This window comes from Poecilia mexicana, unplaced genomic scaffold (assembly GCF_051168715.1).
Source record: "Poecilia mexicana isolate PSO_F unplaced genomic scaffold, ASM5116871v1 scaffold_4, whole genome shotgun sequence".
Lineage (NCBI taxonomy): Eukaryota > Metazoa > Chordata > Actinopteri > Cyprinodontiformes > Poeciliidae > Poecilia > Poecilia mexicana.
The window spans coordinates 7,710,528-7,726,309 of NW_028263373.1; the positions used below are offsets into that span (position 1 = coordinate 7,710,528).

General features: G+C 40.0%; 2 protein-coding genes and 1 long non-coding RNA gene across 3 annotated transcripts; 1 reads left to right on the top strand and 2 right to left on the bottom strand.

Annotated features, from left to right (window-relative positions):
• Positions 1-1,790: 1,790 nt before the first annotated feature.
• On the bottom strand, positions 1,791-9,933 carry marchf2 (membrane-associated ring finger (C3HC4) 2). The gene is made up of 5 exons (XM_014986965.2): positions 9,794-9,933; positions 6,247-6,570; positions 5,950-6,145; positions 5,199-5,408; positions 1,791-5,092 (listed from the first exon to the last, which is right to left on the bottom strand). The coding sequence occupies exons 2-5, from the start codon at positions 6,426-6,428 to the stop codon at positions 4,937-4,939; spliced, it is 744 nt and encodes a 247-aa protein (XP_014842451.1). The 5' UTR covers positions 6,429-6,570; positions 9,794-9,933; the 3' UTR covers positions 1,791-4,936.
• On the top strand, positions 9,150-10,490 carry LOC148159916 (uncharacterized). The gene is made up of 2 exons (XR_015762658.1): positions 9,150-9,255; positions 9,882-10,490. It is a non-coding gene; the product is annotated as an uncharacterized LOC148159916 (long non-coding RNA).
• Positions 10,491-10,832: 342 nt separating this feature from the next.
• Positions 10,833-15,361, bottom strand: LOC106917763 (ras-related protein Rab-11B-like). Its single transcript, XM_014986968.2, has 5 exons — positions 15,204-15,361; positions 13,210-13,405; positions 12,756-12,949; positions 12,212-12,292; positions 10,833-12,119 (listed from the first exon to the last, which is right to left on the bottom strand). The coding sequence occupies exons 1-5, from the start codon at positions 15,241-15,243 to the stop codon at positions 11,974-11,976; spliced, it is 657 nt and encodes a 218-aa protein (XP_014842454.1). The 5' UTR covers positions 15,244-15,361; the 3' UTR covers positions 10,833-11,973.
• Positions 15,362-15,782: the final 421 nt, after the last annotated feature.

Sequence of the window (15,782 nt, forward strand, 5' to 3'; positions counted from 1 at the left end):
ATTATGCATACGTTATAGAGCAGGCCAACCTTAAAATGAGAGGTTGGTATTTTATTGTTGAACAGTGAATGATGGTAAAAACACTGGAATAATAGCATTTGGTCAAAATGTCAATCTTTTTTCCATTAAGACTGTACTGTTTTATGGCATTTTTTAAAAAAGAACAGTGCACGTTTTATTGCAGTTTTCACTCTAAGGGAGACAAAATGGCCTGGACAGACTTGATGTATCCGAATATGTTTAATGCAAAACGTAAAACTAATCCCAGGTTAGTTTGGTGTCGAGAGCAGCTTGTGAATCATCTTCCTGGTGTTTTTATAAGCAGTTGAAACGCTTTTCTGCGCAGTAAACAAAGAGCTGTTTTCAGAAGTTAAGTCAGAAATGAAAAGAGGGAAAACAATTTAGAGGTCTCTGTCTTGCTGGGTAAGTAAAACGTGTCATAAAAGTCTGAACTAACAGTACCTCGCAAAAGGCTATAGAAAAGTGCACTAAGAAAAACTTTTCCACATGTTCCTCTGCATAAAATCCGATTGTTCTTTGAATGTGATGGATTGTTGGAAAACGTTTTGAAAGAAAGGAACGCAGCAGAGTTTTGGACAAGTTTAAACCAGTGTTAGATTATAAAATATCTCTCACAGTTCAGTTGGATCCATCAGCTAAAAAGGGAAGAGTACGGCACAGCTTCAAACCCACTTAAACTTTTTGCAAGATATGGCCCAAAATGATTAAGTCATTGCAGGCCAAAAAACATATTTTTATTTTTAAAGATAAAATAAAGAAGTTTTTTCTTTATGCAAACCTGAACAGTCAAATATTTTTGTGGGAAAAGAATGTGTAGATCATCGCAGACCCAAAACTTCAAACGGGTCTCGCATGTTTTAAATTAAAAGAAACATTTGATTCATTTATTTTTGGGCTCGTTTAAAGAAGATTGAAAAAGATTTAGATTTTTTTTTTTAAAGCAGTAAAAACATGATTTAGATCACCGTTTTGAAAACACTTGATGTATCTGGCCAGGTTTTAATAAGGTAATTAAAAGTAGATTAGGGTGCAAAATACGATGGATAGACGTGGTTCTGTGGAGATTAACAGGAAAGCAGAAAACCTGGTTATTAAAAGATGAACATTTTGTGTTTTGTCCAACATTTTAGAGGAGATTTTCTTTTGTGGGTCACAAGCAGAAACCCAAACGGTCAATATATCACTCAAGAGGAACATTTAAAACACAAGCACCAGTAAATGAAATGAAGAAGCTCTGTGTGAAGTCTGTGTTTTTAAAGTGATAAAAGCTAAATGATTAAAAGCCATTTTTATTGACTAGAAATTTTGCTCACATATCAAGTCAGAAGTTTAACTTTTTTTCATTTAAAATTTAGCTTTTCAAGCAATGGGTCAAAATCAGAGTAAATATTTGAGGATTTAGGGAACAATGTATCAAAGTAGCCTGAGAAGGCCGAGGATACAGAAATGTTTTTTTTTTTTCTCCCCTCGTTTGATTTTGTTTTGTACTTCCTGCCTTCAACAACAGCAGCAAATCTGATACTTTGAACTCCAACTAAGGAGCTTAAGCAGAGGACAGAATGAGAAGCTGTGACTGATTTTATAGTAAAACCTGAGATTAGCGGTTTGTTTTCCATCAGGATTAGCGAGCAGACGACCCCCCTCCCTCCCCTCACCTCCCTGTGCCAGAGTTAAAGGATGAGATGTAAACAAGCTTACGGAGCTACTGGGTTATTAAAACCAGAAGACGCTTTTGCTAGAAGCACAACAACACAACCGGCGACACTTCCTAGATTAATACCCACGCAGAATTTATTATTACATTTTAGCAAACAATTCTTGGCTGATTGAAGGTACCAGGATTTTTTTTTTTTTTTTTTTTTAAAAGACATCCTGTAATGTATCAGAAAACACTGTAAATATTATAAACAAAGAACTGCAACTCAACCTATGGAGTACAAACAATCCTGTCTCTTTAAAAAAAAAAAGAAGCAAAAAACAAACAGGACAGAAGTGTTAGAAAAACAAGTGACATTTACATTATTTACAATCTCTTGGGTGACATTTTATGGGTTGAATACACAGATTGACCACAGTGCAGAGAGAGACGCTTTAGGGGAGCGGGTGATGATTTTTACATCTCTATGGCAACGCCGTAGCCAAAATGGGGGCAGTTTTGCATAATTTTCAACGCACTTAATACAAGAAAAAGTCTGTCCATTTCTTTGTTGCTCAACAGACTGGCAGCCGCTGGTGTTTACGATGAGCAGGAAATCACAGCCACGACCCAGTGAAGTCTCAGCGAGGATATTAAATGCATTTTTAATAAAAAATAACCAGTGATCAAATATTTTTTCTGGTAGAAGCTAGTGTAAACATTATTGGAATATATATATATGTAAAAAATAATAATCAAATACCCCTAACACACTTTTCTCTTGTACAAAATCTCCAACAGAAGCAGTTTGTGGCACAAGTTCACATCCTGAAAAATCTAAGAGGTGGAAAAATCAGAGTTTCATCCACCCAGTTACTGTAAACTTAGTGTTTAAAACCAAGCCTTCCCTCCTGAAACTGCAACTACACTGCGCTTGGAAAAATAGATCCATCTACATTGTAAACATGCACGATCACTTATGTGATAACAGCAAACAAGGTGGTCTGATCTGGGTGTAGGAAAGATATCATCTGGATAAAAACTGTGATTTATGGCATAAACTTTACTTGGTGTTTAAAAACTGACAGCGTGGTTGAGATTTTTTTTTTTTTTTTACTGTTGTTTGGACACATTTTTGGTTTCATGGGTGCTTCAATAAATATAAGAAATGTTTAAATTAAATTAGCTGTAGAATACCAGCAGTGGATGCATCAGCCTATATCACAACAGGAATGTTTTATTCTTAAGGCATTGTGTTTGTGAAGCTTTGAGAAACGGGTGATGGACATACTGTCAAAAAAGACGGATGAGTTTTTATTATATATATATATATATATATATATTAATCATTATTAATGGAGAACCACAAAATATTGTAATATCTACCTAAGTTTATAGCTGACGTATTGAACTGAACCCATTGCCGCTTTTCGCAGCTCCGCCGGCATTTATATGATCCCTCTAGAGCAGATGTGTCAAACTCGAGGCCAAATCTGGCCCGCCGTAGCTTTTTATGTGGCAAATTACATCAATAAATCCCTCCAGTTTTTCACAAATCCTCACAATTCACATAAAAATCACATCGTTTCTGATTTTATTGCAATTTTTTCTCAAAATTGCTCAAAAACATTGAGTTTAAGTGACTGCTGCCTCAGCCGTACTTGATGTCAAGTAAGAAAAAGTTACATCAACTCAAATATAAAAATTCCTTACAAATGTTTCTAAATTAGCATCACAAAATGTGTGATTTTGATTACAAAAAAAGCCCCAAAAAACAATCAAAATCCTGGAGACACATCCATTTGTTAATATTTTAACAGTTTAGTGGGTTTTATCAATGCATTCTGGCACAACCGGCCCTTTAAGAACATCCAGATTTTTGATATGGCCCAAAACGGAACAGAGTTTGACACTCCTGCTCTAGAAAGCTCACATTCGGAGAATACTGCACCAAGGTAGGCGTCCACACCACCAACCACTAGACTGACCATCCCAAAACTGATTCTTACAGCAACGTTGAACTCAAAACCTAGAATATGCTTCTGTAATACTACTCTGGGTTTAAAAAAAAACAAAACAAAACAAAAAAAAACTAAATTATATATGTGTATATAAAATGTTCTTTTAAAAGCTGTTTTAGTTTCTGTCTCTCCAAATGAACACCGACATGTTCAGTGCTGATGATACAAAAACCTTGCTGGCGAAGCCGGCTTCAGCTGGAAAACAGGAAATGCAGTCTAACATGAATTTAAAAATACACCAACAGAAAAAAAAAAAAAAAAAAAATCCTAAAATCACTAATTGTGAGGTTAGCATGCAATGCATAACTGTGCATGTTAGTATCTTTGCTTACAGTAAAAGCTTCAATTTCCACAGTGTTGTTATTGCACAATCTCATGTTACATAGTCGTCCCTTACTAGACCAGAAGTTAAAAAAACAAACAAATAAAAAAAAAAAACTGCTGCAGTGAAAAATCTGAGTCGCGCGTTAACTCAAACTCTGGGTTGTGAAATATAAATCAAAGATGGGAGGGTTTTTTTCCCCCAACCTGCTCCAGTCACAGTAATATGAGAGCACACTCATGCGGCAGTGAGTTGCAAACGACAGAGGCAGAGCAGGCTAACGAACGTCAACACAAAACTCCCCGCTTAGGGTGCAGTTACAGTTTTCGTCACACTGAGAAATTGTTCTGCGGAGCCTTGCAAAAAGGTTTCCTTTAAATACTGGTAAGACGATACACAGTTACAAACTGGGTGTCTTTTCATGGCAGCTGGTTACACTTTCATATGTAAGGGTATCACAAATGTGAACTACATTTTTCAGATTTTTGTTCACAATCGAGGGTTAATTTGGGGTTTATGCCTGAATGTGCAACACTTCAGGGTAAGAGAGGTTGCCAAACTGTGGGGGACGATTATGGAAATCCATTTATGGTTAGCAGAACCGCTCATCATCATCATCATCATCCTCACATCCATCACGATGAGTCAGAAAACATGTACGCTTCTGAACATCACATGCCGTCTCCCAGTCTTCTTTCAGTTTTGTTTTTTTTTGCATAAACTTTATCAAACATCCAGTGATTAAAAACCCCCAGAAGGACTCGATTTAAATGCGTTCCTGCAGAACGCATTTGTCAGATGGAGTGGAAAAAATATGCAAACAAGGAAGAAACCAATATAAAGTAAAACAATTTTTTTTAAAAAGAGCCCAGAAGTGCTTTTTTGAAGTCCAGTCAACAAACGTGATGCAAGCTTCCCACATGTCTCCATCTGCTCTCATACTATACTCTGACTGGCAGACTTCTTCAGTTTGTTAGAGAGCAAGGAATGCTGGGAAGAGCTGGACTCCTTGGCTTCGGGAATGAGAAGACGCACTTTCTGATTTGTTCTTCTCCACTCGGAGTAGAGCTGACAGTGGTAGCGGAAAGAGACCTGGAGGACGGAAACGCGGAAGAGACGTCAGCAAAAGGGACGAGGTTTTTTTATTTTTGTTTGTTTTGTTTTTTTGCAGCTGGGCTGCGTCGGGAGTCATGCTCACCAGGGTCCAGAGGACGTAGATGGTGAAGAGGGCGATGGTGAGCGCGATGAGGCCCACGGCCTGCAGCCAGCTGCCCATGTGAAGGTGGTCCTGAGCCCCCCTCAGGCACAGCCAGCCGGAGATTGCCGCCAGCGGCGTGATGAAGAGGAAGCACACCATGTCGCAGAACAGCGTCCGCTTCTCGTTACGAGGGCCGGGGTCCTGCAGCCACTGTGGAGCCGGGAGGTGAAAGGTCAAAAATGAGAGTGGAAGAATAGTGAGATTGCAGATCTTCAAGCATAAATTCCCCCGCAGACGTGTTCACATCCCTACGGAGATTTTTCTCATCACCTAAACAACCACAAACTTATTGTATTTTATCAGGATGTGTGACTCGACAAAAAGTGACATGCAATTGTAGAAATAAGGAAAATGTAAGACATGAGTGAACAATACAAAACATTTCTATTTAAAAATTGACGTTTACAAATACTCTACAGTCGAGCCTGACTAAACCCGAGTTATCTCGCTGAGAGAAAAAAAACGGGGAAATTTCAAGCATGCAGAGACGTTGCTTCGAAGAACCCGAGAATAAAATGACAGCGAAAAAGTGGAGCAGAATTCAAAATGCGCGCAACATTTTTCACACTTATTTCAGCTAAAGTATGACAAAAACATAGGGGAAAAATAGTGCGAGAAATAAAACTTTTGTAAGGCCAACGAATGAAACGAGAGAGAGACGACGGATGCAGACGGCGTTGGCGACGGTTACCTCTGTGAGCGGCTTGGGTCGCCTCTCGATGCTGAACTCTGTGTGACAGAGCTCGCAGTAGCTGGTGTTGGACGACGACAGCCACTTCTCCAGGCAGCTCTTGTGCACCGTGCCCAGCGTGCCCGTGCAGTCGCACGGGGACAGGAGACCCTCACTGCTGCCCCCCTCGTGGCAAATGCGGCAGATGGGACCGTCGCTGATGCAAACGGACAACACTCGTTCAAACACAACTCCTCCTGCGTCCGGAGGAAACCGTTTGTCGCCGTTTTGAGAATGCGTGACAAGTCCGGGTCTCACCTTTGTATGCTCATGGGTTTGAGCACGGAGGACAGCAGCCGCCCGTCCAGCGCCGTGACCTGAGTGACGTAGAGGGCCTGGCATCCCTCGCCGCCCGCCTCCTCGACAATCTTCCACATGCCCGCCGCGCCGGCACAGTCGCACAGGGAGCCGGGCAGGTGGCAGCACCCGCCTGTCGTCATGGCAGCCTCGTCCGCCACGTCCAGACGCCGGCCCTACAGGCAGAAGCGATGGCGTTGAGGGTTGTGGGCGCCGGATGGTCCGAGCACGGGGGAATAACAATGAGAGCGATCGCCTGCTGCTTTCCACCAGAGAACAATGACTCTACAGAGAAGCAGAAAAATAAATTCAGTTTGAAAAAAAGTCCTGGTCTTTCTCAGTGGAAGACATATTTAAAAAGGAGCTAAACTAATCAGAAAAAAGAAAGACAGTAATGTGTCATTTTTTCAAATGCACCAGATTTATACATCTCAAAAAACTTGAATGTCACTGAAAAAATATTTACCACTTACTGCAGAAACTGAAACTAATTTACAATATAGAAGAGTGAAATGTTTTACAGCTTTATTTCTTGTACTTTTAACATTTATGGCTCACAGACAGTGAAAACTCAATATTCAGTGTGTCAGAAAATTAGTGATTACATAATAATAAGTTGGGGTTTTTTTTAACAGAAATGTCAGGATTCTCATAAGGGTGTTCATTTCCATGCACTCAATACTTGGTTGGGCCTCTTTTCGCATGAATTACTGCATCAGTGGCGAAATGCCGAGCTGGAAAATGAAGTCGGCGTCTCAACAAAGCAGAAGGAAGCATGATGTTCTCTAGAATTTCCTGGCAGGCGGCTGTGTCGACTTTGGACTTAATAGAAACGCAGTTGGCCAACACTGCATTGACCACAACTCGCCACCGACTGTGGAAACTTCACACTGGACTTCAAGAAACGCGGAGTCTATGCCTCGCCACTCTTCCTCTTTCATTTGGGTCTTGATTTCCAAATGAAATCAAGACTTTCCTCTGAAAACTGAACCACGGAGCAGTAGTGAAGATTTTTCTCCTCAGCTCAGGTAAGACACTTCTGACTTCCTGTCTGGTTCAGAAGTGGCTTGACGAATGGGACGTTTGTGGTCCGTGTGTAAAATTCATCTGAGCATTGAATCCCTGAATGGATTTTGCTCCTTTTACACCTTTCCTTCCACCGAACTTTTCATGAATATGTATTTATACACAGCATTCAGATCAGCTTCTTTGGTTGTGGACGGGTCAAAACTCTGAATTTGAACTAAATATACAACATATCACAATCACAACTCTGAGCAAGTATTAAATTAAGTGAACCAAACTAAAGTAGTTCAAGTCAACCCAAACTAACCATTCAAGTCAAATAAACAACTAAACCAGGAATCCAAGTGGACAAGAGAGGAGAGGGATACATTTTGAAAATTTTGTGAAACATAATAAATTTAGGTCATGATCATCAAAATTACAAGAAATAAAGGCTTAAAATATTTCACTATGTGTGACTAACGTAGAAGGCCTGGCATTACTCATTTCTGAAATGAGTGACAAATTATCAGGAATCTTTTCATGATATTCAGTTTTTTGTTGTTTTTTTTCGATGTACCTACATGGTTTTAGGGGTTGTTATTACACAAATGAGGAGACTCTATTCATTTCTTTTTTATATAAAGAAATTAATTATATGCATTCAGTAGAATAATGTGCTGCAAGTTGTAAATAAAAACAAAATTCATTAGTGAGCAGCTAGAGATCTGGCAAAAAAACGTTACCCCGGCTTTACTCTGTTTACAAAAAAAACCTGTTCATTTATTTACTGGAAAAAAAAGGAAGGGAAAAAAAACCCCCAATGCTTGTTTAGTACATGAACATCAAACAATTCATTTATTTTTGACAGTTTCAGTCTTTTTCCTCTCGTCACCGTAGGATTACATATAACACTCTATACATTCATTTTTTCATAACTGCACATTTAACAGACAACTCTTAAATAAGCTGATTATCCTTTCGTTTATAAAAGAAAGCAGAACGTCAAAGAGGGATGATGTTCTGATGAATAACCACATGAAAACATCCACTGGGCTGTTTTCAGTTCCATTTTTTGTGCAAACAAATCTGAGTTAAAATCCAAGTAAATGGCATTTTACCAAACATAAAAATCTGTGCTTGCATTACTTTATTATCAAAACAAACACTTTGTGTTTGATCATGCTATATATTTGTACTAAACCTTTTTTTTTTTTTTTGAGTAAATGATGTAAAACCGGGATATTTTTACTAAATATTCCCAGTCCACATGTGGGAAACCATGAATGCATTTCCTGCCACATCAGCGGAGACATTCTTCTTAAGAATTGCTTTGCATCATCTATGAGAAAGCTGGTATTTTGGAAACAGACCAGGGTTTTTCTTTTTTTCCCCAAAGCAGTTAATCTTTTCTAAAGACCAAAGTGATGTTAGCAGCCATGACTGAGATGTGTGGCCCACTGATAACCAGCTGCCTGTTTCCAGATAACCCACACAGGACCACATTTACGTTTTAGCAAGCAAATTGGGTGTATTGCATATCAATTACAAACGAGCATGACTAACAGGAATATGTACTTACTGATCAATTTCAGCCTGGACGTGTATGTCTCACTATTTTTGAATAGAGGGGAAATAAATCATTTTTTAGGAAATCTACTCAGACTAAAACAAGTGGTATACTGAAAAAATGATGAAGTTCTCCAATAAACCTGAGATCTATGCCAACATATATTAATGCAACAGCATCTCCACTACGGACCAGACAAAAGTCTCCTGAATCTACAGAGATACATGTAGGGTTAAAACATTTGGTTTAAGCTTCAGGGCCCAAAATTCAACTTCCTTCCTGAATTATTGAGCAAATAAGTTGATGCCTTACTTTGTGTCGTTGCTCGTGTAGACTGAAAACATGGGGCCACGATTAGGACAGTGTCACAATCCTTGACCCAGATCAACAAAGAGGTAACCCCCCCCCCCCCACACACACACACACACACACTCCTCTCCAAATCAGAAACAACAGCTAAACCTAATTATTTACTGTCCGTTTCGACACGGGCCGCGTGTAAACACTGGGATTAAACCACACTTCTAGTTTTACTTAAGATAAACGCGTGGATTTAAAGACAATAAGGTACACTGGTCGAAAACAAAAAGAGTAGTGAGCGTAAATGGTAAGGTGAGTATATTTTCTTTCTGCTCTGGCTTTCAGCGGCTTATGTTACAGCTGCAGACAGATGTTGGGGCTTTGACACAGGCTATTGTCTGGAGCTCAGTAGCGGCGTTATGATACCGAAAGCATACATAAGCAGGCGGGCAATGGCTCATAAAGAAAATTCCTGCTAATAGCTGAAATATTACGCAACATTAACAGCTTCTTTATGTTTTCTGGTTATAAACAAACGTGTTAAATAGCTGAGCTGTGTTAGCTAGCTGTCAGTGAGCGGCTGCTAACCACCCCGTTAGAGGCTGTAAGACTTAGAAGCTAACAGCTACTCACCTTCTTCGGTGTTCAGTGACTTTTCAGGGCAGCTTTTATCAGCGCCCCTTTAACCTCGCTTTGTCTCCTCACTCCATTTTCACTGTAGGACGGAAGGAACTACAAAACAAGGGTGCAGCAGCTCAGCTAGAGCTGTCTGGGATGCGCTAGCCAACCACAGCACCTCCCTGTCTCCCTCCTATCAGCTGATAACTCGGCCCAGACCAGGCTTCCGCTTTCTTGGGGCTTTAAATACTGCCCACGAGGTTCATCATCATATTCATCGCCTTCTACAGTCTGGATCTGCGGTCAGGGAAGGCGTGCACTGCCCGGAGGAGTGATGGTGGATGACAGCGGGGTGTCGGAGGGAGGGGTCCGGACACATGGTCATCAGAGGGAATAAACAGGGACATGGGCTCAAACTGTCAAAACAATTAACTGCGTCCATGTAAACATTTAGAGCCATCAGGACAAAGGAAGGCTCTTTGTGACTACTATGACATATGAGGACCATTTGGAAATATGATTCTCATGAAGAGTTTAATACATTTGCGTTGTTTTTTTTTTACAGGGTTTTGTCAGACTTTGAAGTGGAGGGAAAACAGTACCTGGTTTTCAAGACCTGAAAATGTTGCCTATTCTTTTTAAGAAGAAAGATGAAACTCCATAAGGAGTCTGTATGTTAGACACTGATTCTTGAATAAATTTTAGATATAGACTTTGACTCTTAACTCATATGTTCCATGTTTAGGGTTGTTCTGCTGATGAAAATCATGATGTGGATAAAGGGTGCTCAGTCTGATGTCAAGTGTTAGCTTACCACCACCAGATAGGATGTTAGACAGAGTGCCTTTCTCCACATTTGTGGTGCTCCCTACATGTGGGAAGCTATTACAAGAACTCTTCATGGCTTTTTATTACCTAATCCAGCTCTAAATTTCACAACTTTATCCCTGACCCGTCTGGTGTGTTCTCAAGCAAACCTCTCTGAAACCTTCACAGACCGCTGAGAATAAACTGGCCACAGCACCGCATAATAACTGCTTCCCATTCAGGCAACGGCTTTACACACTTCTTTTTATTTCAGCATCTCATGAGCAGTGTCAAAGAAAACTGCTCCAACACATGGAAAAAAAAAAACACATTTTAACCATTTACTGAAATTAAGATTTTGTGTTTTCAGGTCCTTTTTTCTCAGATAGGTGTAAAAAGTTAAAAGGTTGAATTTGTTGTGACTGAAATGTCATCAGATTAAAACAGATTTTAAATCCAATCCAGTTTGATATTTAACACATTCAACAGCAAAAACTGCACACACAAAAAAGTGTTCTTGACTAAGTGTTTGGAAATAGTGATGGGACGTGTTTCTGTGAAATTGTTGGACATTAGTGCAAAAACATCAAAGTTTGATCTCAGCCAGATTAAGATAAAGGAACAGGAATCAGATAATCTGATTTCACATATCAAGCAGGCAACAAACCAGCTCATCTACGGAGCATTACCCATTGTTTTTTTTTTTTTTTTAGCAGTTAACCTGGAAAATGCATGAGGACTGCAATAGTTTCCTTTGGTATCTTTGTGCTCTATGATCAACACACATCCAGAAAAGACACACACATACAATTAAAATCACAGCATTTGTTTCACACCTGCCCACATTAAATCAGTCAGTCACAGCCAGTGTTGCTAGTGGCTCTTGCCGATTTCACACCAGGATGGGCAAAAGGGACTCAAAGTAGCAAGCAGAGATTTCAGACCTTCTTTCTCCTTGGCTCCTCCTCTACAGCAGGACAGGGCAGAATCAGGTCAACCACACAAGAGATGAAGAGTTTCCACTGCAGAAAATTGTGTCATGAGTCTTTATGCAGACTAGGAAGAGACCTGCTGATCCCTCGCCAGTCCCTCGACGGGAGGGGGTCAATAGGATCGTCGTCTCATGAATTACAAACAGATTGTAGTTTACTACAGGCTCCGCCTGCTTAAAGCGCCTTTCACCCGGCCACACCAAGGGAGAAAAATATCTAAGATGTTTTCCTTAGAAATCAAAGGAAGATCAAAAGGAGAATAAAAACTGCAAAAAAATGAAAGTCAATTTAAAGTTTTGACATCCCAGCTTTTTTGAGAACGCAACGAGAGCAGCATGAAAGTTGAAATGAATCAGGAAGGAAAACGGAAGAGGTAGACAGAGAACACACGAGGGGTCACAGGCTTTGACAGCAGGGCAGTTTGTTCCCCCTCTGCCCATCCATGGTCGGAGGGACGCTGATGTCCACGACGTTGTTGCCCGGAGAATCGTCATGGGCAGATCTGTCTGATATTTGCCTCTGAGAAACAATCCGGTAGATTTCTGAGGGGGGATAAATAAAGAAAACAACAAGGATGTGAGAGAGTGAAAATGGTTTGTATCAAACTGAATCGTTGGTGAATCTCTTCTCCTACCTGTGAGAATATTCTTGAATGCTTCTTCTACATTAGTGGAGTCCAGGGCTGACGTTTCAATAAATGACAGAGTGTTCTTCTCTGAATATAAGAGAAGACACAAAGAGATGAAAATACATCTTTAAAGTATGTTTACGGTCATTAACTCGGTGGTTTATACAGGAATGGCTGGAGTTCAGATCCAGCCATTGACTGGCTTTGTCTGCATGACCACGCCAGCACAAATCGTGCATCTGATAACTCCCTAACGGGATACAAATGTTTTTAGACGTTTTTAAAGGCTGAAGTGGTCTAAAAGCATGGAAGTACTTTGGTACTAACAGTTTACATATATAATTAATACTTTCAAGTATTTTAGCATTTTCTTGGATACAAATAAATAAAATAGATGGATGGCTGGATATGGCGTTTAAAAAAAATGGGACAAGTAATAAAGTTTGAAACAATTCTGTCCTCCCAGTCAGTAAATAATAATCATTATGGCTCTTTAGCATCTAAACACAGCCGAGCCTGTAATAACAAACATACTCATTAAACAACTAACCAGCGAAGGCTCGAGCCTCGTCGGTGGGCACGGCCCTGAGGTGGCGCAGGTCGCTCTTGTTCCCCACCAGCATGATGACGATGTTGTTGTCGGCGTGGTCCCTCAGCTCCTTCAGCCAGCGCTCCACGTTCTCGTACGTCAGGTGCTTGGCGATGTCGTAGACCAGCAGCGCTCCGACCGCGCCCCGGTAGTACCTGGCGAGGGCAAGGAAGGAAGAGTGAACGAGGGAGAAAAAAAAAAAACACGACAAAAAAAATGTTCATCTGAAATATTTTACATGTAGGCTTGTACTTTGACTGTAACATGAAATAATCTGCAAAACGACAGCTACAAGAGGACAAAGATTTCATTTGCGTGAGGAATAAACACCAACTGCTGAGCTACAATCATTAACCAGAAAGCATATTTCTAAATAAGCAACTGCTTTCAAAAGACTAATACAACACAGACTCACGCTGAGGTGATTGCTCTGTAGCGCTCCTGTCCCGCTGTGTCCCAGATCTGAGCCTTTATCGTCTTTCCGTCCACCTGGATGCTGCGGGTGGCGAACTCCACCCCGATGGTGCTCTTGCTCTCCAGGTTGAACTCGTTCCGGGTGAAACGGGACAGCAGGTTGCTCTTCCCCACGCCCGAGTCTCCGATTAGGACCACTAAACGAACCAGGTGCACATGTTAAAAAGCCATGTTGTTATGTTGTGGAGGGCTGCTGGCACACACTGGTTAAATTCAACCCCACCCAGATCACGTTGGCGGATTTAATGGGCTTTGTTATAAAACTGTGATGACAGCCTCGTGCTTATCTCATGGACGTGCATTTATCACAGTATGTAGTTTAATTTAGCTCCACACTCAGAAGCTGTAAAGCTTACATGATGTGTGCTTAGATGCACCAATTAATAGACAAAGAGATCAGAATCAGCTAATTTTTCTTTATTGCCTCTGATCTGGGAGCAGCGCATCAACTACTGGAAAACCCCACCCCCCAAAATTATAGGAATAATATTGTAATTCCTTCCGTGATGCTTGGTTCGCAGAGTTCATCCGCTGTAGAAGAACCTGCAGCACACTTTCATAATGCATTACAGCCATAATGAGCAAAATCTGGGTTGTGTCACTACCTGCTTCGTTGCACACGCGATTTTTTTTTACATTGTGATTTTGAACAATCCTGTGTCTTTATTTAAAAAACAAACACACAAATGACTCATTAGTTATATCAAAATGACAAAGTTCGGCTTCTTGGAAGAAATTAATAGGAAAGGAAAAAAAGAAGGATGTGTCAGGACTTCTCACAGTACAGTAAGTAAACATGAATCAGTTAGGTTTCCGTAACGATCTCCAATATTTCTGAGGTTTGACATGACAACTTTGACTATGACTGGTTCTGAGCTTTGTTTTATTCTGATGACGTATAAAAGTGCTCCTGCTCATCACTTCCGTTTGAGTTTCATAAGCAAACAGGACATATGTTTGGAAATTAAAGTTTTTATCCCTGACAGCATTAACAAACAGTAATCTGGCTTATTTTCATGTTGCTTTAGGAGTAATGGCTTCTTCTTTGCTGAATGGGCAATTCAGGCCAGGTTGCTGTTGGAATCATTCTGGATTCATTCTCTTTCCAGTTTCAGCTGGAAAGAGAATGAATGATCTAAAGTAAAATATCTTTGACAGATCTTTTACTTTAGTTCTGGGTTTGATACATACATTTCACACCAAAACAGAGAACACAGAATCATCTCCCTCCTGAGCAGTGAGATGGATGGATTCCTACGGTGTTTCTACATGTACATTGCAAACAAACGAGTGAATAAAACTTGACTTTGAAGAAAGTAACACAATTATCTCTCATTTTTCAAGTATCTGACAAATAGAAAATAGAACTATCTGACCTAGAACTGGAGCTGTTTAATCTGTTTCATGTCCAAGATATAAAAGGTAACGTTTGTTTTTATACAATGTGTATCAATATCTAGTTTTAACTGTACGTATCATAAAGATGATGTGATGACGTCTTAAATACATACTTTAATTTTGTTAATAAGGTTTATTTAAGGTGTAGAAACTTCAGTTAGCAACAACATGTTTAACAGAATGAGCAATGTCAAAAATTGGAGCGTTTCAAATAATTGTTTTTGAAATGAGAAGCAGCTAATATGTTAGCAAACAGCTTTGCATAAAACAAATTACGACCAAACATTGGACATCACGGGACTTCCTTTACAGAGACTATAGTTCACTCCACAGACAAGCACTTTGATGACAATGTTAAGACAAAGATTATGCGATGCTATAAACCGAATTACTTAGTTGTCTTTTCATATGCCACTTAGTGTTCAAGCTAACTTTAGCATTTCTGCAGCTGACTTCCTCACAGTTAGCTAACATCACGGAATCACAGCAAACACGGTCTGACCGCCGCCATTCACCCACTTTCCAACAACCAATTACCTTTAAACAAATAGTCGTATTCATCATCTCGAGTTCCCATGGTCGACGAATATTTTTTCAACTTTGTATTTCCAACAAATATCAACAATTTTCTCCGTCTGCCGGGTAGCTAGCAACCTGGCACCGCCTTCAAAGCAAGTTAACAGCACGTGAGTTTGGAATCCTTTAGTTTGACCAATAGGAAGGCTAATCCTATTGACGGACAAATCTATGAACCAATCAAGACAGTTCTTTGAAGATGCCAATCAAACTACGTAAACAACGGAGAAGACGACAAGGTATTACTGCTTTTGTTCTCCTGACGTCCTGAAACGTTCTTGTCAGTTTTTTCCTGATTAAATCAAGTTAATGGTCCGAGAAAACATTGATGTTTATATTTTGACTGCTTTCTTTAATACGATATTTTATTTTGTATATGTTGCATATGTGACCCATTGGCAACCCAGTGCTCTTACTAAAAATCAAACATCTGGATCCTTTTAAAAAATTGCATGGTATTACACTACCTTTCAAAAATATTCATAATCTTTAAACTTTTCGCATTTTGGGACGTCACAACCACAAGCCTCGGTGTATTTT

What these genes read in the sequence shown, in the direction of transcription:
- marchf2 (XM_014986965.2), bottom strand. Translation starts at nt 6,428, where the DNA reads ATGACGACAGGCGGGTGCTGCCACCTGCCCGGCTCCCTGTGCGACTGT. An exon ending in GACCCAAGCCGCTCACAGAG is followed by an intron (nt 5,409 to 5,949) that starts GTAACCGTCGCC and finishes CCGGCTCCACAG; the next exon opens with TGGCTGCAGGACCCCGGCCC. An exon ending in TCTACGTCCTCTGGACCCTG is followed by an intron (nt 5,093 to 5,198) that starts GTGAGCATGACT and finishes TCCGTCCTCCAG; the next exon opens with GTCTCTTTCCGCTACCACTG.
- LOC106917763 (XM_014986968.2), bottom strand. Translation starts at nt 15,243, where the DNA reads ATGGGAACTCGAGATGATGAATACGACTATTTGTTTAAAG. An exon ending in ATACGACTATTTGTTTAAAG is followed by an intron (nt 13,406 to 15,203) that starts GTAATTGGTTGT and finishes TGGTTCGTTTAG; the next exon opens with TGGTCCTAATCGGAGACTCG. An exon ending in CGAGGCTCGAGCCTTCGCTG is followed by an intron (nt 12,293 to 12,755) that starts GTTAGTTGTTTA and finishes TCTTATATTCAG; the next exon opens with AGAAGAACACTCTGTCATTT.